Source organism: Equus caballus, chromosome 14 (assembly GCF_041296265.1).
Source record: "Equus caballus isolate H_3958 breed thoroughbred chromosome 14, TB-T2T, whole genome shotgun sequence".
Classification (NCBI taxonomy): domain Eukaryota; kingdom Metazoa; phylum Chordata; class Mammalia; order Perissodactyla; family Equidae; genus Equus; species Equus caballus.
The window spans coordinates 87,431,053-87,458,180 of record NC_091697.1 but is presented as its reverse complement, the minus strand read 5'-3'; the positions used below and the strand labels follow the sequence as shown (position 1 = coordinate 87,458,180).

General features: G+C 40.1%; 1 protein-coding gene across 1 annotated transcript in view; it reads right to left on the bottom strand.

Annotated features, from left to right (window-relative positions):
* Positions 1–17,901, bottom strand: part of LIX1 (limb and CNS expressed 1) — a 48,335-nt gene extending 30,434 nt beyond the window's left edge. The window contains exons 1-2 of the mRNA XM_001504607.6: positions 17,485–17,901; positions 1,450–1,610 (exon numbers count right to left, since the gene is read on the bottom strand). Coding sequence (XP_001504657.1) covers positions 1,450–1,610; positions 17,485–17,566 — 243 coding nt within the window. The 5' untranslated portion in view covers positions 17,567–17,901. The remainder of the gene's footprint in view (positions 1–1,449; positions 1,611–17,484) is intronic.
* Between the last annotated feature and the right edge of the window lie 9,227 nt (positions 17,902–27,128).

Here is a 27,128-nt window from a genome sequence, read left to right as displayed (position 1 = left end):
TGATTGCATTTCCTGTGAATCCTTCTTTGATTTCCCTTAGGCAGACATAGGTTTGTGGGTCTATTTATTAAACTAAATCCTCCCCTTACTCCACAAAGGATTTGAAAGAACGAAAAATAGATACACAATAACAGGATAAAATAAATGAGTGAGGCACACTAAGTTCAAAGGGAGAGTAAGGGTAGAAATATAAACGATATCAAGTATGAGGTTAGTCCTAAAAATTACATGACATTAAGTTCTGTAGACTTACACTGCAAAGACATATGCTGAAAATTTGCCTCCGGGCTTCCCAGTTGTCAAAGTTAAGAGGGACACTTGAATGCTTGTGAGTTTCACATTGTTCATAAACCATAAATAAGGCATTTGTGCCAGTTATTTAAAATTAAGAGAGAGTTTACTGTACTGAAGGGGTACTTATAAAGGTGACTGGTGAACTGAAAAGCTCCTTTATGCTTTCATTGACTCTCCAATATAACTCTATGTAATTACTATAATTTTTTTGTACATTGATTTCCTCAAGGTATGGACCATATCTTCATTACTTGGCCCAATGCTTGATATTTCCTAGCACTCAATGCATATTTGTTACACATACTGGATAACCACATGCTGATGGTTAATGTATAGGCAAATGTTTTTGTGTGAGTAGATGTCCAACTAGAAATGTATCATCATTTACACCCATCGTAAACATAATAAAGATTTAACCAACTGGAAGAGTCTTTATAATAATTATCAAAACAATACGTGGAATACCTACTATGTACCAGATAAACACACTGCATGTATATTTCATATGACTCCCAACTAACCCTGTGGGTATTATTCCCCATCTCAAAGTCAGGGAAATCAAGAAGTTAAAGAAATTTCCCAAGGGTATCTTCAGTTATTCAGAGGCAGAACTCAGGCTTAACACGGGCGCCTGACCCCAGCCCTGTGAGTCTCAGCCTTTGCTGTTGGCCCATGCTTTGGTGTGTAATAGATTGATTAGTATTTGATTACAAAATTCATGAAAGTGAAGACTTTCTACTGATGGAAGGGCCCTGAGGGAAGGACTTTGCTGACATTCCCTTGTTCTTTAAGTTTTATTCCAGAATATGTTGAGGGAAATAGCAGCAGCTATCGTGGAAATAAAATGCTATAAAACTCATTTTCCATAAAGAACTATGAGGGGATACCCTAATATAAAACACTTTCATTTTAAAAAATCGGAACGTCTGACAAATTTTTCTGTATATATAATGGAACACGGCACAACTTTTTTCACTACAACTAAGACAACATAATATTACCATTTTATAAAAAGGCTTTTTCTGTATATATAATGGAACACGGCACAACTTTTTTCACTACAACTAAGACAACATAATATTATCATTTTATAAAAAGGCTTACTCTATTTTAACCCAATTAACATTCACTGACTAATCTACAGTTGCTTCTTACCTGAAAGTTGCCAAAGCAGCTTCCTCCTGGGAGGGTCACGTAACTCACGAAGGGAGGCCCAGGAGATGGCAGTGACTCATAGATCACCACTCCTTCACTTGGGAACGCAGCCCTCTCCTGCTTGCTTTCCCAAAATTCCTGTAACATTGACACTACATTCACTGAAAAAGACAAGAAACACAATCAGTTATTAAGGATGGACATACTTCAGCAAAAACAGTTTGATTTGCAGGCTGGATTGTGTAGTTTGTCATCTCCAGTTTAAGCAGAACAGAGTATGTATGTATATGCTCGGGGGGTGGGGGGTGCCTTCGGTTGTGAAAGAAGCCAATGTGTTTCTTTCCCAAATGTGTTATTTCTTCATGAGTATGGCTCAGGTTTAGTACCCCAGTTCTAACAATGTTGCAGTATATTAAATTTATCTTACAAATTAATTTTTAATATCAAATTAAAAAATCTCTCTCTCCCTTCTTTGAAAACTTTCTTTAATAAACTTTGTCCAGATCTATGATTATCTATGGCCCCCACTTGCATTTCCCATAGATTCTTAAACCTGAAAAATGAAAGCCAAATTTGGAGGTAAAAATGTGAGCAACGTAATTTTAATTACAATTACATTTAATTTAATTACATTGTAAGATTTAAGAGGAGAAAGGCAGCAAGAAGAAAACTCTTTCCTGCTCCTCTCCCCTCCAATCTAAAGGAGAACGAAAGGTAATTGTGTAATAAGCAGAAGGCTGGAAAAAGCCATAAGTGAAACTAATAATGTGGAGACCTTGTTAAGGACCATGTCTGTTAGATGACTTCAGAAAACATAGTAATGGCTATAGCCATGTGTTTTTGATGAAATGACCTGTGATAGCCTGCAGAAGTTCCAGATCAAATTAGGTTGGTTTGTTTATCCTGTACAGCAAATTGAATTGTGGAAATTAACAAGGATAATAGAATTGTAGAGTCAAAAGAGACCTTACAGGTCATGTAGGCAAAGCTCTGCCTAATGCAGGAATTCCTTGCACAACACTATTGACAGCTGCCCATCTGGCCCACGGCTGAACACGTGGAAGGACCTGGCACTTGGCACATCTTAAGGCAGCCCGTTTCAACTGCTAATGGTTCTAATTGTGAAAAGGTCCTTTTGGGGAGTGAGCAGAAATCTGCTTTCCTGTAAGGTTTGTCCAAGTGGTCTACTTCTCATTTCTGGAGGCTCATAAAATTTTATCCCCTTGTCCACACGAGAGTCCACCATATACCTGAGGGCGGTGCAGGGCATCCATAGTTTTTGTCTGCCCGGCATGTACTTCCCCTCTTTGTGGGACTAGCACAAAAGTTTTCCCTAAAGAACCACTTTCCTTCCACCAGGTCTTCTCCAGGGCTCAGGGGTGGGGATTTGACCAAAGCCGAGTGATTCAGAGCCAATGAGTCCAGGACTTTTGTTGGAAATGTCGAAGACGAGCTCCTCCTTTTTCACTAGGATTGTTGGCGGTGATAGGAGGTAAGTGTGGCGTTGCCTAAGCAAACGCGAAACACGGCTGAGAAGAAAGCCAACACTGAGGAAAGTAGAACCGAGAGATGGAGAAAGAAAGATGAAGTCCTGATGACATAGTTTGAGCCTCTGAACCAACCTATCTGCTTTTTCCTTCAACTACTTTGAACGGGTATCTCTCACTTGTATATGGAAGCACACTGATACAGACAACTCTCAGGTTTCCTCACGTTCTAGATGAAATAGTTTTTGTTCTTTCAAACATTCTTTGTGTAACATGGCGTCTGTGCCCTTTGGTATTCTCCTGAATACATTCCTAGATGTGCTTCAAAATTCCAGGCTTTGATATTTTTCAGGGTGTCCGGACAGTCTTAGAGTTTGACCTGGAGGCAGCAACAGTGAACAACCACTTTCTAAGCCATTAACTAGGAGCACCCGCCTCCTTTACCTCTTCTCTGGGTCACCGATCAGCCACACAGTGTGTAGTTCAGGCAAATCCTTGAGACACCTAGGGAATTTGAAGCCTGTGTATCTTTAAAAACTGCAGTGTTTAGTATTTAAGAAGTATTTTGGGGAAGGAACTGGGAAAATGTAAGACTATGAGAGGGGATAACTGAATTAATCCATAAAATACACGTTGAAGTGGTCAAGGTGAGGTTGGTCATTACAGAGCTTTTGCGATCATTCAAAAATATTTGAAATCATATTTTCTACCAGTTGATGTAACCCAAAATAGAATTAGGGCTTTTATTTCCTGAACTGTATTTCTGCTCCCCATCCTCTCCTCCCTCACGTTTCCAAGAAAACAAGCATTTTTGAGCTGGCTGATTTGTGGTTCTACTTGCAGTTGACCTCCAGAATTCAGCAGAGGTGTCTTGAAGACTGAAGCCGAAAACCAAAGCCAGGGGCCTGTTGCTCTGATAGTCAACAAGGCGCATCAGCCTGCTATTTTAAATTTGTTGTTGAATGATGTTCAACTGAGAACTGGAGTAGGAAGATGACTCATGATTATCTAGGTAAAACGAACACAAGAATTTTGGCATGTAAAGCTATATGGATTAAAGAGTTCAAAGGTATGCACTAAGTAAAATTTCTGCATGAATAAAAGTAGCAGTCTTCAAATTCTTCATTCCGCAACCTTGGAGATTTCTTTGATGGTCTTATGCATGTCATCACCTCTAAAGAGTGCAACATATGGACATGCACACACACAATCCATCTTTCTATCTCTATCTCCTCTTGTCGACTGGAAAACCAGATGAATGGAGTGCAGAGGGAAGAAGGCCAGCTTGCTGTTTGGCATTCGAAAGGTCAGCATATCGGAGGATGCTCTATTTATGAAACACGCGCTCCTTTATTTTTTTGAAGTAGCAACAACAAGGTTCATGGACAATGTCAAAGAAAATACAAGCAGAGGATCAAGTATTCCCGAAGAAAACCACCCAAGTTTGAGCTTAGGCCTCACTACACAGTTTAGTTTCTAGCTGCAGTTGCACTTTTAGTGCTCAGCCAATGATCCTGCCTTCCACATTTCAGAACCAACTTGGGCCACCAAACGCATGCATCCCTACGTCTAGTGACCCATCTGCACAAGTGCCCAGCTCCAGCTTATTTCCTCCAGTCTCGAATGAGTGTGCATTGCTTCTCCTGGACAGTGTTCTATTAGTGATTCTCTTGACCTCCTCCTTTTAAATGTTTCCTCTTTCCTCACTCCTTAGCAGCTGTAGGTATGCTCAAGACAAATGAATAAATGAATGAATCAATCATCAGTTCAATGAAACTCTCAACCTTGGGACTATTGCTGGCTACTAGTTATTAAAAGTTTCCCGTTATAGCCAAGCTTCTAGAAAGCATATTCTACATTTCTATCTCTGCTTCCTTATGTTCCATTCATTTTCAACCCTCCACAATCTGGCTTTCCTGTACATTATTCCACTGAAACTACTCTGGTAAATATCACCAATTCCTAATTTTATTTATTTCCTAATTCTTATTACTTGACTTCTAACTGCATTTGACACAACTGATTAATTTCTTCTAGAAACTCTCATATCTCTAGGCTTTTCTGACAATATTCTTCCTGATTCTACTTCTCTATTTGTAATCATTTCTTCTCAGTCTCTCTTGTGAGTTTCTCTTCCTCTGCTCACCCCTCATGTTGATTTGCATGAGAATCTTGTTCTTGTCTTTTCTTGCTTCTCTCTGTGCTGTTCTCCCTGAATGACAGAATCTACCTCCATGACTCCATCTACCATAATATACGCTGCCGACAGTTCCCAAACCATTCTCCTGTAATTTCAACTTTGCTAATAGGTATTTGCATTTGGTTGCCGCATAAATTCAACATATTCCAAAACTCAATTCATTTTGTTTTCCATAAACTCTTCTCTTCCTCCTGAATTACTTACAAAGTGATATATCCTCTACCCAATCACCTAAATCAGAAACCTGGAAGGAACCTTAAATTTAATTTCCTCTTTCCATATCTAATAAATGCCCAAGATTTGTCAGTTACATATCCTGATGTCTCCGATAGTCATCACTTCCTCTCAGTTCATATCGCCATCCCTGCATTGGTTCATTGGTGCATTGGTAGTATACACCAAGTATACTACAATATCCTCCTGACTCCACATTCTCCCATCCAACTTATCTTCCAGTTGTCTCCAGGATAATCTTTCTGAATCTCATAGCTGATCAAATCACTCACATCTTCTTAAAACCCTTCTGTGAGTCCTTCATTATCTACGGGCTCAATGACTCCTTGTCTTGATACTCTCTCTCACTCCAAACTTGTCTCCTCAAGTCACCCTCCAGGGCCCTCACACTCCCATGCTTCTTACGCTGCTGGCAGGCCCCATAATTCCATTCCTTCTCTTGGAATGCCCTTCTTTCCACTGTCTGTTGTCTTCCTGGATGGCACTTACTTATTTTTTAAGATTCACCTCCAGCATTAGTACCTTAAAAATAAAGACAAAACCAAAATAAACTCTTGCTACGGAAACTGCAGTCCTCTGAGAAACATCATGGATACCACTTGGGGACTTGCTAGCAGTGCAGGATCTCAGGCCCTGCCTTGGAACCACTGAGCCAGAATATGCATTTTTAACAAGATTCTCAGGCAATCTGATGCACGTTTAAGACGTTTAAGAAGCTCTGCTGTAGGGAGAAGTTGCTCTTCTCATCTCCCTTATCATGTACCTATTATATATCGGGCACTGTGCATTGTCTCATTTGGTCCTTACAACACCCCCTATGAATAGCTATTACCATCCACAACTTATAGATAAGAAATAAAAGATGCTCAGCGTACAATCACACAGCTACTAAGTCTTAGACCTGGGATTTTAACCTCGTTCTGAGTGCACGGTCTATGCTCTCTGTTCATCCTGAGACACTCTCTGCAGTGGAATCTAAGTTGTTTGCATGTGTGTGTCTACCTCTACTCTAGACAGGCTCTTTGGAGGAAAAATTATATCATTTTATCCACAATGTCTGGAACACAGTAGGAGCACAATAACTATTAGTTGAGCATTTGGATGTCATCACAGGTGTGGAAGATGCACTGCATTTGTGAGGCTGTTGGCAGGGGAGGCGTAGGAGGCTCTCCTCTAAGATTCCTTCACCTACCTTTTCCTACAGGCGATTTTTCTGACATTTGCTCTTGACAAAGTCAAATAAAGCAAAGGCCAATATTTTTGTATTTTTTTCATACAAGTGATAAGTGATATAACACGTTTCCAGCTTGGAATTGTCACGCTGAATGAGCAGTCTGTCTCCATGTGAACAGGTTTCCTGATGATCAATCTTTAGCCAACACTTGCTCTTGTTTCAAGCAATGGTGTAATATCCAACAATTGTGTGCCTCCGAGGGGGCTCTGACTAGACCTCCCATTCTAGTTCCTTCTTTCAAGGAAAGATGGCTAAAGGAGAGACCATAAGAGGAACAAGAAGAAACAACAAAAGACTGAGGAGGGGCTTGGAACAGGCTTCTTGGGCAGAGGGGCAAGCAAAAGCCAAGGTCAAGTCTCTCTGCCTGATTGTGCCCTCCCCATCAGGGTTAGGAGCTACGGTCCGGAACACATCCTGTTTGACTATGCATTATTTCTCCCAAAGTGTGGTGAACTCCTCTTTGAAAAGTTTCTACTTTGTTTCAATGGACACTAAAGGAAAAGGGCTTTATCTACAGCCAGGACAAGATAAATTGGTCATCTGTAGTGAATCTGGACACCAGACATGAGAGAGGTAGTGAACTCTCAGCTTGAGACCCAGAGAAAGCAGATGGGTAACAATTTGGCTGAGGTTGGAGTCAGGACAGGCTGAGCAGCCCTCCTTCCAGGGTCTAACACTCACAGGTCATCTATTGGTCTTGCGTTTGTCAAGGTAACCGATGTTAAACTGGTAAAATTACTATAAAGAAATAGAATATCAAATGGCTGAGGCTGGGGGTGTGGGAGGAAGTAGAAGGAGAGAGAATTGTTGGCGAGATCCTAGGAACAATAGCATGAAATCCAGTTCATTTTTGTGACTTCTATCAGTTTATAACATCTGAGAGTAAAGAAAGCAATTGAACCTCTGAATTGACTTTGCATATCAGAGTTTTTAGTCCATTTCATTGCCTCAGATTGCTTTCTCAAACACAAGTGATAGACCCTGTTATGGGCTGAATATTTGTGTCGTCCTCTCACCCCGTTCATATGTTGAAACCCTAATCTCCAATATGATGCTATTAGGAGGTGGGGCCTTTGGGAGGTAATTTGGTTTAGTTGAGGTCATGTGAGTGGACCCCCATGAAGGGATCAGTGCCCTTATAAGAACAGAAAGAGGCACCAGAACTTCTTCTCTCGGTCACGTGAGAATACAGCAATAAGGCAGTCATCTGCAAGTCAGCAAGGGCCTAAGCTGAGCCACCTCAGAGGAGCGAGATTTAGACTGGGATGGGGGAAAGGACAGAAGTTGTGCTCCCACAGGAGTAAGGGTGGCATTTGACAAAAAGACTAAGAAAGATGACAATGCCTCAGCCATGGAATTGTGTAAGGGAGCCATAGGAAAAGGTGCCATTGGGAAGGGAGTATGATTTGACAAGAGACAGGGTAAGGGGACTGAGCTTCTTTTAGTAATTGGAAATCAATCCCATTGTCCTGGTGCCCCAGCTTTACCCAAGTGGGAAAAAAGGGCAGGAGCTCAGAACCCCTCATCCTTTGTCCTTGCCTAAGGTGCCATGCTGCCTGTGGTAGCTCCATCCATGAAATTGAAGGGCCCAGACTCTTGGAGGGAAAGTGCAGGTGCCCTTGTGCATCTGGGTGAGCCCAAGGAGAATGTTTCTTTGGGAGGAACTGGGGAAGAAAAATCTATGAGAAGGGGGTAGGAGCTGCAGCACGTAGGAGAGTGCGCCTTCTGTAGCCTGGAAGTGGCACTAAGCCCCTTCAGAGAAGGATATCAATAACTGGATACTTGGGGCCGGCCCGGTGGTGTAGTGGTTAAGTTTGTGCGCTCTGCTTTGGTGGCTGGGGATTCACACACCTCTCATCAAGCCATGCTGAGGTGGCATCCCACGCATGCAAAATAGAGGAAGATTGGCAACAGATGTTAGCTCAGGGCAAATCTTCCTCCCCAAAAACAAAACAAAACAAAACAAAAAAAACCCGTAGACACTGAGAGGGCTTTTATCCTAAAACGTCAGAGCTTGTCATTTTCACAGATTGGCTATGATGGAGCTGCCAATAGGGACATGTGATCTATGTTTTCATAGGGGAATTCTGAGACGTAGAGGATGTAAATGCCCCATGGATTATAGTATGTTATAGAATAGTCCTCAAACACAGGCACTGGTTCAAACACAATAAAATGTATATTGTATCTTGTCTCTCCACATTTTATCAACAGGCATGCAGTTTACTTACTGGTTAAAAACATGGACTCTGGAGCCAGAAAGCCTAGGTTGGAATCTTGTCTCTACCACTGTAAGATACCTACCTGACTGCTCCAGCGCTATCTGTGAAACACAGCACTTACCCCACAGGGTTGCTGTAAGGCTTAAAATGGAAAATGCTCAGACTAGAGCTTCACACGTAGTAAGCACTAAAGTGCCAGCTATTATTTGTGGTTAGATAGGGTGAAGGAAGAAAGGAAAAGGCATGATTATATGCTTGCTTATTGCATCTTTGAAACTGCTCCTGGATTGGAAACCATATCATTAAACATTCTAAAAATAGTCTGCATCTGAAAATTCTCTAATTGTACACATTGTGCTATTTAATTTATTTCCAAAATATATGAAGAGTTCAGTGATGGGAAAGAGAAAGCTCTTTTGACATCATTCACTGGTAGTCAAAGCTTCATAACAGCCAGAAAATAAATGCATGAGATGCTACATGTCTCAAAATCTGGGAACATGGATGTTTGTCCCAATTTTTCACTTTCTAATGGATACTAAAGGAAATAGACCTAGCAAAAACTACAGAAAGGAGCTAACTTTTATTTTAAATCAATGTTTAAAGACTGCTTATGCTTCAGGAAAATAGAAGTGTTGTAGTTCATTGCTCAGTTCAATTATCTAATATGAGAAAAGTCTCGAATGAAAGAGAGACATTTGTCAGCAAAGGAGATCTTAAAAGTATGTTATAAATCTATCAAAAAAAGAACCAATTTCTTTACGCCTTACATGAGAAAAAAGTTCTAGTTGGGTAAAATTTCCTTTGCCAGAAACAATTAAAGACAAATTGGAAGGGCTACCGTGTAAGAATAAATCATTAAGAGGCTTCCAAGATGATTAACATATTTTCAAATTGATTCTCTGCCTCCAAACAGATGGATTTATGTTGTATAATATTTTAATATAATCTTTAAATAAATTAGCCTTAACAGGTGATATTTTAAAATAAAGTTAATTAATATTTTCTGTTCTAGCAATTCAATCATGTTCAACTTGTTCTTGCCAATGTGATTTCCTAATTTTGTTGAGGAAAAGGACCCCCAAATAATTTAAGAGGCAAGCTCAAGGAATGATATCAATTTGCCATTCATGCAAAATGGGTTGCAAAGTGGGGTACCTTTGGGTCTTATGCTTGGCTTGGCGAACCCCATGCAAAATGGGTTGCAAAGTGGGGTACCTTTGGGTCTTATGCTTGGCTTGGCGAACTCCAGGACATTGACCAACAGAACCAGCTGTCTAATTATTTATAACCATCCTCAGGCTTTGCCAAGTTTTGATCAGGCTAATTTAAGAACCTTGCTGACATGGCCTGAGTGTAGGGTACAATATGGAGGACTCTTGGACCTCTTTTCTTTTTGTGTAGACACTCTGTCAAAGGTAGCCACAGCCGCACAGCAGGCCTGAGACGGCTTGGAGCCTTGCTTTGTTCCCAGTAGAGGAACTTTCTTTTAGTAAAGCTCCAGAGTCAGTGTCTAGCTCCTTCAGCAGCTTTTGGGGCAAGCTGGTTGCGTTTCTTCTTTTGTTTGCTTTTTTTCCCTTTGGGTCTGGTCCCCATCCTCTACCCTGAACACTTTTCCTGAGGGAATTATGATCCTTTGAGTTGTTTTACAAAGTTTACCTCTTGGGAGATTCTCCAAAATATGCCAAAAGTGTATCATGCTTTTTGGTTTAATTTTCACCTTTACGATTTAAAATTGCTAAACTGTAAATCATTTGGGGAGAACTTTAATAACACTTATTTTTTATATCTTTGGAAGTACAGGGTGATTTTTTTAAGAAGGCAGAAGGCAGAGAATACAAGGAGCAAGAGGGCATCACACAGACAAAAGGAAATAAAGGGTCATCAAGTATACCCGAATTAAACAGCAGCAGCAGCAGCAGCATCGCACCTGAGTTCCCCTGTGGGATATGTGTTCACCACGGGTCAGACGATGTCATCCAATCACAAAAGCTACGTAAAAGAAAAACCTGATGCAGTCTATTTAACCAATCAGGAAATATGTATCTTTCCCACGTTCCACCAGGCACAGACATCGCACTGTATTGAAGAGACTTTGTAGGACTGTTGATTTTAGATAACCAACCAAGCATTCGAAAAGAAAAAGCAAACACTGGTTGCTTTACTGACCAGCTCTGTTTGTTTAAAAGGGTCAAATCTGTGCCAGTGTGGCTTTAGGCATGTAATGCACTGTCCCTGGGAACAGTCAACATAAGAAAGCTCTTCACGGCCCTGCCACAGCTACCTCACTAGGGTTTACATACAAGGCACAGACAGAGTCTGGCCCAAAAGAGCATGGTACACGGCCTTTGGGGAGCCAGAGTCGAGGGTAGAACCTGAGGATAAGGACTGGCAATCTAAGTCACTGTGCCAGAGTGGTGTACAGGATAACTCAGGCTGGTCCACCAAGGCCAACTGGAGGCAGTGCTTTGGGGAGGTTGCCTGCGGGGCTGTGTTTATTTTCAGAACCCCTTCTTCCTCCAAGCTCCCTCCTGTCTCATCTGGCTGTCAACTTAACCCTGCGGTGATTAAGGTGTCAGTGGATGATGGCTTAGAAGGTCCCGGCACAGGTTATTTCATCCTGAAGCAGAACACTTAACAATGAGAAAAATCTTCCCCCCTTTTTGTGAGCGAGAAAGTCAACCAATCAGCAATCAAGAAACGCCTGTTGTGTACCTGCTAGGTGCCCGGTGCTGTCGGGGGCACCCTGGGGCTTATGTAGAAGTGCAAGGTATGGCTTTGCCCTCCTGGGACTTCCAACTTAGGTGTGGACAAAAACATGTCCATGAAACCATAATTCATAGTGTGGAGCCACATGAGAGAAATGTAAACTACATAGTACAGGCCATACTTGCCAAAGGAGTGGTGACTAAATGACGGGTTCCCACAGCTGCCTAAAGAGATGAGATCAAAATGGGGATCAAGTGATTATCAACGCAGCAGGGAAAAAAAAAGCAAAACCATAATTCACACATCATTCCATGGACACCAGAGAGAGAATATAGAGAACTACAGGAAGTGTAACAATGACCTATTTTGTCAATATTGAACTTTCCATAGGATTCTTTTTTTCTTTTTCTTTTAAAATAGGATTGTTTTAACCACCTGGATAGACTAAACTTATGTGAGCATTTGAACATGGAGGAAAAGAAAGAAGAGCCTTTGGGGTTAAAACTTCAATGTGAAATGTATTAAATAAAGAAGATTCTTTTATGAAAGGCTTCTAAAGTTGTCTTATATTTCTTAAATCAATCTGTAGCACATAATCAGTAAAACCGTATCATTTAAACAGAAAAATCATAACTTAAAAACTCACCCTTGTGCAGCTGTATCCTATTATGGGCTGTAACTTAACACACGAGTTTCAGAAGTTGTTAAAGTTGGGTTCAGGCTAACAAATCTTAACTATCAAAAAAAAGCCTATGGTGAGATGAGACAGCAGACCACGAAGAGGCATCAGATTTGATCACAGGAGGGGTGTAAATCATATTTTATTTTGATGTTTTAAATATTATTTATACATTAGGGAATAAACATGTTAGGACAGATATGGCCATTAAGTGATCAAGAAGCCACTTATTTTCTCAGGGGTTTAGTTTGCATGTTCCGCTTTGGTGGCTCGGGTTTGCCAGTTCGGATCCTGGGTGCGGACCTACACACTGCATGTCAAGCCATGCTGTGGCAGGCATCCCACATATGAAGTGGAGGAAGATGGGCATGGATGTTAGCTCTGGGCCAGTCTTCCACAGCAAAAAGAGGAGGATTGGAGGCAGATGTTAGTTCAGGACTAATCTTCCTCCAAAAAAAAAAAAAGAAAGAAAAGAAAAAGAAAAAAAAGAAGGCATCTATTCTTTTCCATTTTGAAAAATTTTATCCTGGGGCTGAGCCTTTCAGAATTTAAACTCTACCAAATGTATACTTACTGGAAAAAACAATAGAACAGTGCTTATGCCAGTGACAGCTGAACAGAAATCTGCATTTTTCCCCTAGTATAAATGCAAATAAAAATAGTTGTATCCTGTAATAAATTAAGTAAAATTAGCATTTGAATAGGCTTCAGCAGAGCAGACATCCACAGTTTAGATGCTAAAATTATCAGAGTTAAAATGATTGTAATTAAGATGCAATCATTAATCCAAAATGAGCTATCGAGCAGCAGCAGGTTTTTTTGACCATATTCTGTCAGGCCCACTTTCCGTGGTGGACTGCAATGCAATACGTGTAGTGATTTTACTGCAGAAGTACCTTCATCCCTTACATCCTACTCTATTCCTTTCTGTGAAAAGAAAAAACCATAAATGTATCATCAAATTTATTGATTTCAGATAACCGCACTAAAAAGCATGGAGAAAATACTTGACTCTTGAGGATTTTTGCTCTCTCGTATTGCATACAGCCACATTCATGATAACTAAGATATTTTTAATAGCTGTATAGTCTGGTCCAATATTTCCAACAGGTAAAAATGTACTTTTTGAAGTATTCACCTATCTGATGATGCAGAAAAATGTTTCCCAAAATGGAAGAGTTAATGCACCTCACATATGTGAGAAATTTACCTCTATTTATGCAATGTTTAGTAAAGTTTCCATCTTTTTTTTAATTATAAAATTTGAGGGAACATATTAGTGAAATCTAACATGTCACTTTATAAGTCAATGCTAGAAACAAACACATTCTCATGGTTTTAGTGACAGCTAAGGTAGGTTTTTAACAATCTGTTTGAGAAAATTTGCCTTGATCTTGCACTTCAGTTAGTAAAAGTGCTTTCTCCCTATGGGCTTGTTTACATTCACAAATCTTGCATCTTGCCTGAATGGGCAAAAGGATTCTTGCTGTGAAAAAGCTGCAATTCTCCCCAACTTAGTATCAGGAAATGTACCTCCAACAGATGTCAATATAATCTTTTCCCCAATGCAACATAAGGCCATAAACTTCCAGAACTAATCTAGGATCACTGTTAACTCCAGTGGCTCCCTCTTGCCTGCACTTCAGCGTGACTCCACCTGCCTTCTCAGCCTTGTCTTCACCTCCCCCTGTGCATTATTTTTGTGTTGCCTGGTCTGCGTTTGGACGAGCTATTCTCTCTCCTCACAAATGCCCTTCTCCTCTCCCTCTCCTATCACACTGCTGTTTAAATGTGCCTATTTCACAGGTTCCCTCCACACTCCCAGAAGGGTTGATTTCTATCTCCCTCTGTTTTCCTAACAGATACTGCCATGACAGCATGAATGACATGGTAATGTAACGCCTCTGAGAGGCAATGTCTTGTAGTGGCTAAAGGTGAGGAGTTGGAAGATAGAATTTGAAACCTGGCTCTATCACTTACTAGCTGTGTGACCTTGGGAAAGTCACCTTAACCTCCATAAGCCTTGTTCCCCTCACCTGTAAATAACAATGGTACCTGCATTACTGGCTTACTGTGAAGAATAAATGCTCCTAGCATAGTGTCTGTCATCACGTGATGAGGATTTGGCATCCTTGCATAACCATGAATGGACGAAGGACGAGGCCAAAGACGGCAGATAAGCATATTATGCTCTTGTAATTTGAAGCGTTAACACTCAGAGTGGAATCTGAAATGTGGCCATCTTGAAATCACGTGGTGATCTCCTTTGAGAAAGCATGTGAGAAACTGTCAAACAGTGGTAAACAAATGGTAAGCTCACACATGTACTCTCAGAAGAGCTGACAGGGGCTGCTTTTAGGATAGCCCATCTTTGGTTGTGACACATGACACATGAGAAGAAACTGGATGCTGCACAAAGCCAGGAATGGAAGGCCACATGGAGATGCGCCTTCATTTCTCTGCAGAGAGATCCTGTCTGGTGGTGTGGAGACTCCCGGCACCCCTTGTTACAAAATGGAGATGTTTAGCTAGCAGAGACCAGTCCGGTGTCAGCTTAGATGAGCAAACTTCAAATTGAGAGCCAACCCTACTTAAAATGTCTTTCCATTAGTTTTCGTTTGAAATGTGAAATAGGGAATAGGGAAAAAAACTGTCATGGAATTCATTTCCCTCCAAGAAAGAAAATAAAAAACAAATCCCAACTATTGCCGGATGAACACCTTTGTCTAAAACAAATGAGGGATTTAATGCATTGCAAAACACCACTTGGAGGGCCTCCTTGGCTGAGAAAAGCATTCAAACCTTATTTTCTTAAATGAATGTAACTATCCCCGTGCGCATCAGTCTCAGACCAGAAAACTCTCTGGGTGCTTTTCCTGACCAACTGGAAGAGAAAAATTCAATTTACTGTTGCTTCTTTTTAAACAAATCAAAAGCCAACTGAGGAGAACAAATTAATCAAATGATTATTGACATCCGCTGTATTACGGGTTTCCAAAGAATGAAGAGAGAAAAAACTGCCTTTGCATTTATAGAAGAAAAATTTAGAAAAACACTTTGAGTGTTTTTTTAATCTTCCTTTGTTCAACTGTGCTGAGTTTTAAAAATTCGTGAATTGGCTTTTCACCTTGCGGGAAAGCAAGGCAGCAGTTTTTCTTAAGGAATTGGCAGTGATGTGCGCAAGTACTGAGACCTTTCCTCGTGCCGGGAAGAGACTGGATTGAGGTGGGGAAAGAGGAGCCAGGAGTGACTAAAAGTAGAGGAGGCTAGTGACAGCTTTTTACAGGCTGTGTAAAACAGAGTGTGGTGGCAGCAATTTATGGGTGTGCCAAGGAAAATGAGTCCACGTGCTAAACTCTGGCACGCAAACGACAGGTTGCTAAGGCATGGCGTAGCCCCCAGGCAGACTTTTGATGCCCTGCCCCAGAAAGGAAGTAAGCCTGTTCCCATTTACCCCTTGAAGATGGTGAGGGGTTGGATGTTTTGATGTTCTAAAAATCCCTGGTACAGAAATTTGCCATTTGGCTTACTTTCATTTAGTCATTTTTCAGATTAGAAACATCTGAAGGGAGAGGATCAGCAGTTGAATATTCACACCTAGGAAGCCATCCAAGCAGTTGGTGAGTGGCGGCCCATTCTGGGGTAAGCAGGCAACACTATCTGATCAAATTTAGGTTCTATGTTAATGAATGAAATATATAAAATTGGGCACCTCTTTGTTTTTCCATATGAAAGAGTTCCTGCAAAGGTCTGGATAATAGAACACAATGTATGCTTTATTTTAACCTTTTTCTATTTTATTCTCTCTGCTAGACTGTAAACAATTGCTGGGATTTAGTTCAGCCTAAAGAGTGGGCCATGTAATTTCAGATCAAACTTCTTAAATTCACAATGAACTCTGAAAAATTTCCCCTCTGTTTCTTTTTACTGTTCCCACTCTCCAGAGCGTCAGCACAAGACCCCTGGCCCTATACAATTTATCCAAAGCCTTGGGGAGGTCAGGAGCCCTTTCACCCTCCACCAGTGAATTCAGCGCTATTGTAGGAGAGAGACATTCTTTCCTTCCCTTTTCACTTAAAGAAACATACCAAACCTGAATAGACTCCAGGCCAGACGGGGGAGGGAGCGACTTTTATTAGTTTTAACATAGTTATTGACACATGCTTGAAGACAGTATTTGAAAGAAAGAAAGAAAGAAGGGCTTTCATTTTATGCTTAGAGGGCAGATTGCTTACAATTTAATTTCCATAAAGAAAATTTTATAGAATCAAATGGCCTAACATTTCTTTTTCTTCATCATACATATGAGAAATATAAACTAAAAGGACATCTGGAAACTAACATTATTCAGCAATCAGAAAGCAAAAATCCAAACCATTGATGTTTTGATGGAGACAAACATAACGATATTCACAAAGAAGAAAGCTGTAACTTATTGAAGTGGAAAAAAAATGCCATGTGCATTTTACCTTTTGGGCAGTTCCCTCGCAAAGTTCTATTTCAGAAGCCCTTTGTAATATGAAACCCACTGTAGATAAGATACAACGTGAAGATAGTCTGTTTTGCAGCAGCAGGAAATCAAATTGGTTCCAGAAACGAAGTTACTTGACAAATGGTTTAATGGTATTGCTAGAATTGGAAAGCCTGATTGAATTATTTTTCATAATCACTAAAAAAAAGATTTTGAAATAACTTTTGCCATAAGCCGTTTAGATTTTTGGTGGGGGAGGGTATTGCAGAGGTGAAAGACATCTAATTTTATTGGCCTTTTAACCAAAGTGTTACAATTTATCAAAATTTAAGAGCTCAGTGGTCATTTACTGTTAACTTGCTTGCAGCCAAAATTGTCAGACAAACACAATACTTGATTTAACATTCATATACGTTATGGTGGATTAAACAAGTTAAAACATAGATATACTTTATTATCATATTCAAGTTACTTTTAGTTTTGATCTGAGTACCAATCAACCTTGCTTTATTTAAGAAAGCTTCTGGAAAAGTTCATTAAGTTTTGGGGGAGTCCTAGATTTTAAGAGACTTCTAAACGATTAGCAAGATGTATCACTGACAAAATAACCCAGCGACTAATGCCCGGAGGTGAAATGCAATCATTCTCCTGACTGAAGTCAGGAGCAAGTTAAATATCACTTAGACCGCGGCACACGACTACAGAGATTTAGGAGAAATCATACTTAAATAGGATGTGACTAGACGTTTAGCACCAGTTTCTAAAAGAGTCAAAAAACTTTTTCCCCTTCAGTACTTACAGTCTTTGAAGACTAGAGCTGGGTCTCTGTGAGGCAAGACTTGGGCAATGATGTGTCTCAGGGATTCCAAGGTTCTGTCCATCTTGGGTCTGCCTGTGCGAGCCTGCTGCACAGCGTCCTCATGCCTGAATCCTTGCAGTCCTGGACTGAATTTGTACAGCTCATTGATGCACAGGATTACTGAAGAATCCCTTTTAACATCTGCCAATCAGACATTTCCCAGAATCTGAAGACCCCTCAGGGGGCCCTCCTCCCCGGCTCACTTATCTTTGTTGTATGCTGAGCTAATTAGCTCTAAAGGCTGGCTGACAGGCGGTTCCCATTGCTTTCTTCTGTTAAATACACCCACCTACAGGCTAGCGGGGAAAGCTCGCTAATCAGGGAATAGCTTTCCTCTCCTCCAGATTCTGCCTGAATGGCGCACTGCTCTTTGGCTTGGATATTTCTTTTGGTTTCCCATCTTCACATGTACTGTCTTCGGGTATATAAAGTCAAGAAGGTTATTTCTTAAGGAAATTTCCTTAGTGAAAAAGGAGTTTCAAGCTCAGAATCAGAATAGTTTAAATTCTTCTTTGGTAAAGAAGTGCTATAAAGATTGTGGATGTAGCCAGGCATCAGATTGTGCCTTCTATTTGGATTCAGGAGCATCTCTTTGGGAGCCAAGTTTTAAATCTTTTCCCCCGCTTCTGATGGGCAGTGGCAAGCAAACCTCGTAGACTGTCTTTTGCCTCGCCTGGGAACATTTGTTTCGCTTTTTATCCTTCAAGGCAAATCATTCCCAAGATTGACTTTAATGAATTCTGATTATCATTCACTTCCTTTGCTTTCATGATAATTCTTTGTATTAAAAATTTCAAGAGAAGCAAAAATATATTTTTCAAAAGACTGTAAGGAGTTATTAAAAGATCTTAAGAAAACAGAGATTCTTGTTCTACCTATGTCCTACACCCCTCACAGCACTCACAGCAACGTTAGATGGTCTTTCCACAGGAGACGTCAATGTAAGTCACCGGACTCTGCTGCAGTCATAAAGATTTATACCAGATATAAAAGAACTGATTTCAATGGCTGTAACCTACATTAGATGTTGAAGGCTTGTTGAGGACTTCTTTATTTTTATTTAAAAATTTCTCCAGGGTAGGCACATGAGGTTGCTTTCCAATTGTCAGATTCCATAATTATGTTGTATTACGTGATTAACTAAAACCAGTCCTTTAAAGACTATATAAAAATAAAATATTTTCCATGTGATGAGCTTCTTCAGCTAGTTGGTAGAATGGTGGAATTAATAAAAGGAAACAGAAGAAATGGGGCTGTAATAATAATTCCTATTATAACGACTATCACTTAGAAAATGCCCACAGAGAGTATGTGCTGCACACAACAGAGACGTGGGGCTGCCCCAGAATGCAAAGATATTACTATAAAAAAGGACTTGAAAGAAGCGGCCCTTCATGTTAAGATACTTATTTAGGGTCCCAAAGTGTACTTTACATGGGCTGTACCAAACAGGAAATCGTCAATGTCCTTGCCATCCAGGAGTTTATAATTTAGAAGAGAAACTAGATGCTTTGTAGACCAAAAAACTATTATACACTGATTAGGCACAAAGTAGAAAAGAATGCAAGTACTTTTAGTGTGATATTGAATTGGAAACCAAGATATTTAAAGTTGCTATTCAAGAAACAAGAAAAATAATATGGAATTTTCAATATAAAAACAGAAAAATTAGAAATGATTGAACCATCTGATGGAATCATCTGATGCTAGGATCAATAAATGGACTTTTTATGGGCTTAAATTTAATTCCAGTGGTACATAAAAATATTTTGGTTGTGTAATGTGGTCAAAGGAATACTGAATTTGGGATTAGTAGGAACTAGGATTTGAGTTTTGTTATCTGTATGACTTTGAAGAAGTCACTTATCTTCTCTGGGCTCAGAGTCCTCATCTAGAAAACTAGGGGGTTGAACTGGATGCTCTCTTTCATATCTAACCTTTATGATTCTATGGCTAATGGGCACAAATATTATCACACATTTTCTAGCCTTTTGAAAAGTCATATATTTATTTCCTGTAAGCTGGACTGGTCTTCAAACAAATTGCTTCTATTCCCACAATCTCATATCCATTCATCAATACGAGAGAGAAAAATTAATAGGGTGAATTCAAAGCTACCACTAATGCTAACCAAAATGAAAGGTAAGAATTTGTTAAGAAAACTAGTCTTCAACCTACACACGACTTTTCTAAAGAAGGCAAATTATGAGCATCTGCTCAGAGAACTCCAAAACAGCTTTGCAAAGATAATTTCATAAAAAATCATCTTTAATGAGTTATATTTTAAGAAATGAAAAAAAGAATTCTAGAAAGGTGGATTATACAACATTCCAGTTGGATTCATAGTATACTTTCCTCTTACTCATTAGGCCCAGTCCTTCAGCAGGTCTCTGAAACCTTTGCTTATGCATTTCTCCCTTGTCCGCCTATAAAGACTTCTCACCTTAAAGAGCTGTTGTGAGACAGTCTAGAGAAACAACTCGGCGGTTTTTCACCACTCTCTCTCTCTTTGATGTAGAAAGCATCTGATGGAGATAGAAGATCCTGAGAAACCCCGGTGCGGTGTGTCTATTTGAGTGCAGATTCTACAGTTCACACGTTAGATTTCACTGTCAACCTCAACCATCTGTAGGCACATGCCAAAAGCAAAATCAAAGTATGGAAACAAGGGTAGATGACTATACTGAAACCAAAACGATGTTTTATAAATCCTGTCAGAGTACAACTCAGAAATATGAGAAATTGCATCCAACCAACATATTCAGTGATCAAAACTTACCACCCAATGGTACAAGAGGAAGGCTCAGTGCCAACAGCACACATACCAAGCTCCCAGGGAGCACAGAACTCTTGGAGAAGATAAGAAATCAAGGTGGTATATTTTGCACCATTTCATGCACAAAGTGACAAAACAGTCTATGGAAACAATAATTTTGCTGGTAAGGAAAAGGAAATTCATTCCTAGCATTCCAGTGTTCTTTTTGTTGTTAAACAGCTCTTTACAGGTACAAAAATGATAAGGAGGCGGGGGCCACCAATTGAAGTAACATCCAGAATGTTGGAAAACATCATAAATGCATCAAAGGATCATCTTTAGTTGAAAACAGGAAGGAAGCTCCACCACCCTCTTCGCCTCCCCACTTCATAATCTGCCTTGCCCTGGAGGAGGAGGCTGGGGAGGTGAAGGGGGAGAGCGGGCCTGCAGGTGAGGCTGCAGTGAAGTTGGTCAGACTCCACGTCCGGAAAGATTTCCGTGCAAGGCATGCAGACTCCAAGGACTAGACCTGCAGTAACTGAGCCTGAGCCAACTTATAAATACTCATTTCTAGGGAATCAGGTGACTGAGGGAGGAGGAGGACACTGATGTAGATTTAGGAAGATTATCTTCCCTGAAATAATTTCCTCACTTACCTGCTAATGCCTTCTTAAAAATTTACAATTTAAGATAAAGTAAATAAAATGAAAAAGAATTGGAGACATGCAGTTAAATAAATTAATACAGAGCAAATGGTTTATAAAAACAATGGGAAATGACTGACAGCAGCTCCTTCCAGGTTCTGATGGGAGCTGGGTGGAGAGACCTGGAAGGCCCTAAATGCTGGATTGGCAGAAGAGGGTTGGAGCTGTGTGCAAGAGGGTTTCTGGGGGTGTGTGGGAGGGCGAAGAAGGGCAAGGGCCAGGAGGAAACTGACTTTGCGGAGGTAATGACTGATGACTGTTCAGTGTCAGCTTTGTTTAAGCCTTAACTACGAAGAGACCAGGAGGAGGAATGAATGGCTGGTTAGCATCAACTTTGTTTACTCTCAACTGTGAAGGAACAAGGAACAGGAATGAAATGGCTGCTCAATGTTAGTTTGTTTACTCTCAGCTGGGAAGGGACCAATGAGATGTTGGAATCGAGGTACTTATGAGCGGGTCAGTTGGAAAGGCAACTTCCTATTACTAGACAAAAGTTTAAAAACACAGGCAACATAAAAGAACTTTATCTCAGATATTTGTTCATCGATATTTCACTACATTTAGGAAATCATCAATAAGAATGAATCTGTTGAACTGCAGGAGCAAATAATTAGAAAAGTAATTAATATCCCATCTACAGATTAAAGGAATGTACATTTCATCATTGTTATAGAACACTATAAAAAATGCTTTCCTGAAATAACTTCCCTCCCCATCAGAAAAAACCACTAGTGAGCTGCCCTTTATCCTTGCCAGGGCAGTCAGAGTGGACAATCTTACTAGAAAGCACAATGAAAGTAAACTCCTCATTTATCTGGGCCTTCTGTTTTTTTTGGAATATATTTGGGATTCTAAATGAGCCCATGTCATCTCGACTGTTTTATGTAACCAGTTACCCAGGCCTGATTGGAATTTGGTCTCCAAAGAGAAGTAAAATTGATTCTTCAAGAAACACTTGAGAGGCCAAAGGTATCACTGGGGGGAGGCTTTGCTAGTTCACAGTTCTCACACCTTCCAGATAAACTCAGAGTTAGGAGGGAGAATTGGGATGTTCAAACTTACACCAAGCCCTTGGGTCACGAGATATGTGTTCTGTGAAAACTGAACTGACTAGCTTAACTGTGGCTGGCTGACTTCCAGCATAATATATATTTTGAAAAGGATTGTTTTTGGAATGGATTTTGCCAATGTCCTTTACAACAATATTTTCTCCTTCATAAAAGTTTATCTACCTATTGGTTTCTCTCCCTCGCCTTGCATTTTCTCACAAGACCGCCTCCCCCGCCCCCACCAGATCCAACTGTCCAGGGCAGGTGTTTGTTTTGTTGGGTGTTCCAGAAAAAACTTTATACAAGTTGTGGCTATAAAGTGATCAGATTGATCCTAAGAGAGGGATCTGAACTCCAGTTGAATCTCTGAGCCACTCCTCAAATGAAGAGATGAGGTCTTCTCTAAGGGGCGTGCTGTGGGATGGACACACGCCTGGCTGACACGCGCTGGCTGGAGCTACCTTTTTTTCTTTAAAGTCACGTTTTCTGAGGGTATGAATTGTATGGAATGTTTAAACCTTTGCAACAATAATGAGCAAATTAAAATGAAAATCTAAACCATGAAAGAAATTAATAATATTAGATGAAAACAAACCTAGGGAGAATATTTATTGGTTATAAACAAATAACTTAAACCTGAGATTAGTTGAAGGCGCTGTTAGGTTCAAGCAAGCCGGTAATTTCACAGCTCCATGTATTTTAGATGAAGCTTCCTGTAAAGGCTGTATCATTAGTATACTCTTAATTCAATTCGGGCTGCACTTGCGGATATGCTTGCATTAAGATAAAAGCCTTGTGCCATCCATTTCACACTGTAAACTGTAATTTCCATTTCATTTCCTATGCAGTCATCACCAGAGCACTGCGCTTAGCATGCATGCTGCTGATACAGAAGAAACATTCTTTCTTTTCAGAATTTGTTTAAAGAAGGCAGAAAAGGAAACTGCATAGAAAGGGGGTCTACTTTTCCACAAATTGAAAACTGGACAAAGACCAAGTGAGGGAATCATAGATGTTTCTGATCCTCTCAAGGTACCTCTGCAGCCCTGAGCTCAAGGAAAAAGAAGCTCTCCCCCGGCACCACCCCGCTCCCCTCCCACTCCCCATGAAAAGCCAGATATGTTCCACTCAGGGCTCTGGTCTATTGAGATAAGTTTTCTTGGGCCTGTGAGAAGATGAAAATGCTTATTATGGGAAAAAACCCTTTGTTTTCTAAAATGGGAGGACACTTTGTGGAGGACAGGACTCCAAGCCTGGACCTGGCTGTGAGGACTGTCTCCTCTCATACCTCCACGGCACCAGGAAGACACGTCAACATTCGTGGTCCTTAGCGACCTTGCAGAACAGACCCCTGGGCTGGATACACCACCTGAGTACACTGGCTTTCCTATATTCACCTTTCTGGACGTAGCAGCTCCATCTTCTTCTCCCACTCACTCCCAACTTTATTCCCTCTATGTGACTTTGGGCAAGTAATTTTACATCTAAAGATGTTTTCTCATCTCTAAAATAAAAACAAGGTAATAAACTCTGTAACTCTAGTCCAATATAATAGGATTCTATTCCAGATTGTCTGGCATAACGCTTCTACTCCAGATTCCTTCCAATCCATTCTCTAACACTGACAAATTTCCCTTAGTTCCCCTCCCTCCTCCCTCTAAAATCAAATTATTGCACTGCCCAAAACCTATAATCACTCTTTTGCTTAACACATCAAGTTAAACTTGCTGAAAAAAATTTCCAAATCATCTATAATTTGGTCCTTTGCTGCACAACACCCTTTTCCCCACTACAGCATAGCAAGCACAGTACATTCGTCTTTTGGATTTTCTGCACGATTTTCTCTTTGCAAAATCCTTTTCAGTCTATCTATCCAATCAAATCCCCCTTCCCCAGAACTCACCAAATCCCTCTGGCCTGTCTCTGATCCCCTGTCCTCGGAATTTCCTCAGCACTAGATCAACGGGACCAGGCCCTTCAGTATGGTTTACTTCGTGCTGTCAGGTTGTTGTTTCCTCGTCTCTCCAAATACAGCAGAGGCTTTCTGCTCATGAAAACTGTATCTTAAAAATCTGTGTATTCCCTTCCCTGATATCGCTTTATATACCACCAAACACCTGGACAACTGATGTGTGAACATATATATTTTTCTTCCTAATGTAGGTCAAATCCCTTTTACCAATAGCAGAGTTATAGCAAGTACGGTTTGTTTTTTGATTCATTTATTTCAGGTGTTTTTTTTTTTAAATGGAAGCACATAATATTGTGACACATGTCCCAAATAATATTATTTTATTTGTATTATGAGACACGTTCCTGGTTATGGAATTAAGCCTACAATAATCTGACTCTAAATGTAATATAAAATATTAATATTAATGTCATTATTTACAAAATTAAGGTAAAAAAAAACTTTCAGTCTTTAAAATGTAACATTAGCCTTTGCAAATGTGGCAGGCTTTGGAGTTATCCCCACACTCCTGGTTATTACTCAACCATGTAACTCACGGCTGAACTATACCACATCCTGTCTTATACAGTTGCAAAAGACGTTCCAGCACGTACTCAATAAAGTGAATCAAGGTCAAGTTAAGATATGGCCTGAAGCTCTCAAAGATGTTGTGAGAAGGCATGAAGAACAAGGAAGACAGTGAGCCTCAGCCCACCCAGAGTACAGAATTTGTGACCTCAAATAAGCCTACACCTCAGGGCGGTGCTCTCCCTGAGAACCTAATGAGCTCCTCCCTCCATCCTGTGGAAGTGGCTGATAAACCACAAGGTAGCAGCTTTACCTGCTGAGTTCTTTAATTAGTCAACAATGTGTTTTGTCAGAAAATTTACTGAGCACTTGACTAAAAGAATGATTGTCTTGAGCTGTACTAATCTTCCGTTTGTACCCTTTGAAGATCTTTATGGTTCTGGTGAAAGCTCAAAGATAGGCAGCTGTTTGCCAAAGAACAGACCAATGGCTACCAACACCGCAGAGTTAGCACAACTATAAACTGCACATCTTGTGAGAAAGGCTTATTTAATGTGAACACCAAGGAGACGGATCCAAAGCTAGAAGCAAAATATCCGTGCATCTTGATAAAAACAGGGCGCCAAAAGGAACACTGCTGAACTATCAGTGACCTCGACAATAGGAAAACTTCCTCTGTAATCTTCCTTTTGGTAACCTTAAGTCATTTGAGCAATATTTACTACGCATATAGTGTGTATCAGGCACTGCGCTAAGCTCCTTTCAGGTGCTATTTCATTTAAACTTCACAACCACGCTGAGACAGGCACTATTAAATGTCCTCACTTTTACAAAAAAGTGAGGTTAGAGAGGCTACAGAAGGTTTGGGAAGTGGTAGAACAGGATTTAAATTAGGAACTCCCAGACTCAAAGTGTTTTGTTAACAATCACAATACGCAGCTTCGCGACATTAGTAATAAACTTAAATTTTGTTTTTGCTCATTGTTCACTATTGATGTTTTAAAATGTGAGGGGTACATCTTGTCTGACAGGGTAAACTTTCTAATTTCTAATTGATCGTTACTCAAAAGCATCTTTTAAAAACAATTCTTGTGATTAAACCCTGAATAATTTGTTCAGATTTGTGCATTTGACTAATTTGTTTTGTGACCCATAGGACATCTTAGGTGATTAAGAACTGTGTTTATTTGATTTCTAAGCTCCTCAAACAGTAGTAAGTTTTCAATGTAGCAGGCACCCAAAAGAGGACTGAGTCAACTGAGTAAAGCTGAGTAGGATGAAGCCATATAGTTTCATTCCTAATTTGCTTGAGACTCTTAGAAAATCTCTCCCAAAATAAACATTCTATGATTCTATTAAGCTACCTTCAACATTTTGCTATTAAAATGCTTTAAAGTAGATTATAAAAAAGGAATACCTGAATTTAAAGACATACCTAAAATTCAAAGCTATGTAAATACTTCCAAAATTAGTAATTTTCAAGAGAACTGGCTTTGATATTTTCTTGCATCGGTATTATTAAAGTGAATTAGATAATGACAAGTCTTGCAATAGCCAGATTAATTTTGCAAAGGAGAAAGGGAATCTGCTGTCTTAATCTTGGAAAAGAATCTGCGGTTATTTCCTTTGATAGATCATAATCACAAATGCAAGTAATTTAAGGACATCCTATCTGGTGACTGGGGGGTGACACTGCCATCTAGTGGCCATTTCTCAGAGCGGTGATATCCTTACTCTTCCAGCCTATTGAGCGAGGGAGACTTGACTATCACCAGGTCCATATACTTAGGCACCCATCTTCACGTCTCACTGGATTACAGAGTCTTTGAGGGAGGAACCATGTCTCATGTGTTTTCTTTCTTCCCTGCAATCAGTATTTGTTAATGTTGAAGTGAAAACATGTTCTGGACCCACTCAGCTAAGAATATTACAAAAAACATTTCACTCATATCTTCTCCCTCCCCTGACCCCTAACTCTTCTACCTCTGCTCAGGCCTGTGTAAAAACTGGCAACACTAAAAACTGGTGGGACTATCTCAAGATTCTGTTCCCATGACCACATTACCATTTAAGAAGCAGAAAATAAAACCACCCTTAACACAGACCACAAAACCAGACTAAAGACTAAAAAAACAGATGGCAGGGAATTCTTCAAGTGGTTAAATAAAACGCCACCAAGTTGTTAGAATTTCAGAAAGATAAACATCACTATAGTTATCACTCTAGTAGCTACACTTTACTGAATGCTTATAAAATGTGAGGCATTCTTCTAAGCACTTTCTGCGCACTGTCTTGTAATCCTCAAAACCACCCTAGAAAGTAGCTATAAATCCAATTTTAACAGTAAGAAAACTGAGGTGGAGAAGGAGAGAAATAGGGAGAGAGAAATACGACTTGCCTAAGGTTGTTTCCACCGGTAAGTGGAAAAGCTGTGATTTGAAACCAAGCAATCTACTGGTTTTCGGTAGAGAACAGAAGCAGTAATAGATTTAAAAAAATACTTAAATATCCCTAATTATTTCGACAAATAGCTTTTGGCAGATTTAACAGTCATCTAAATTACCTGAAAAATTGGATTGCTTTAGCAGAATTACTGT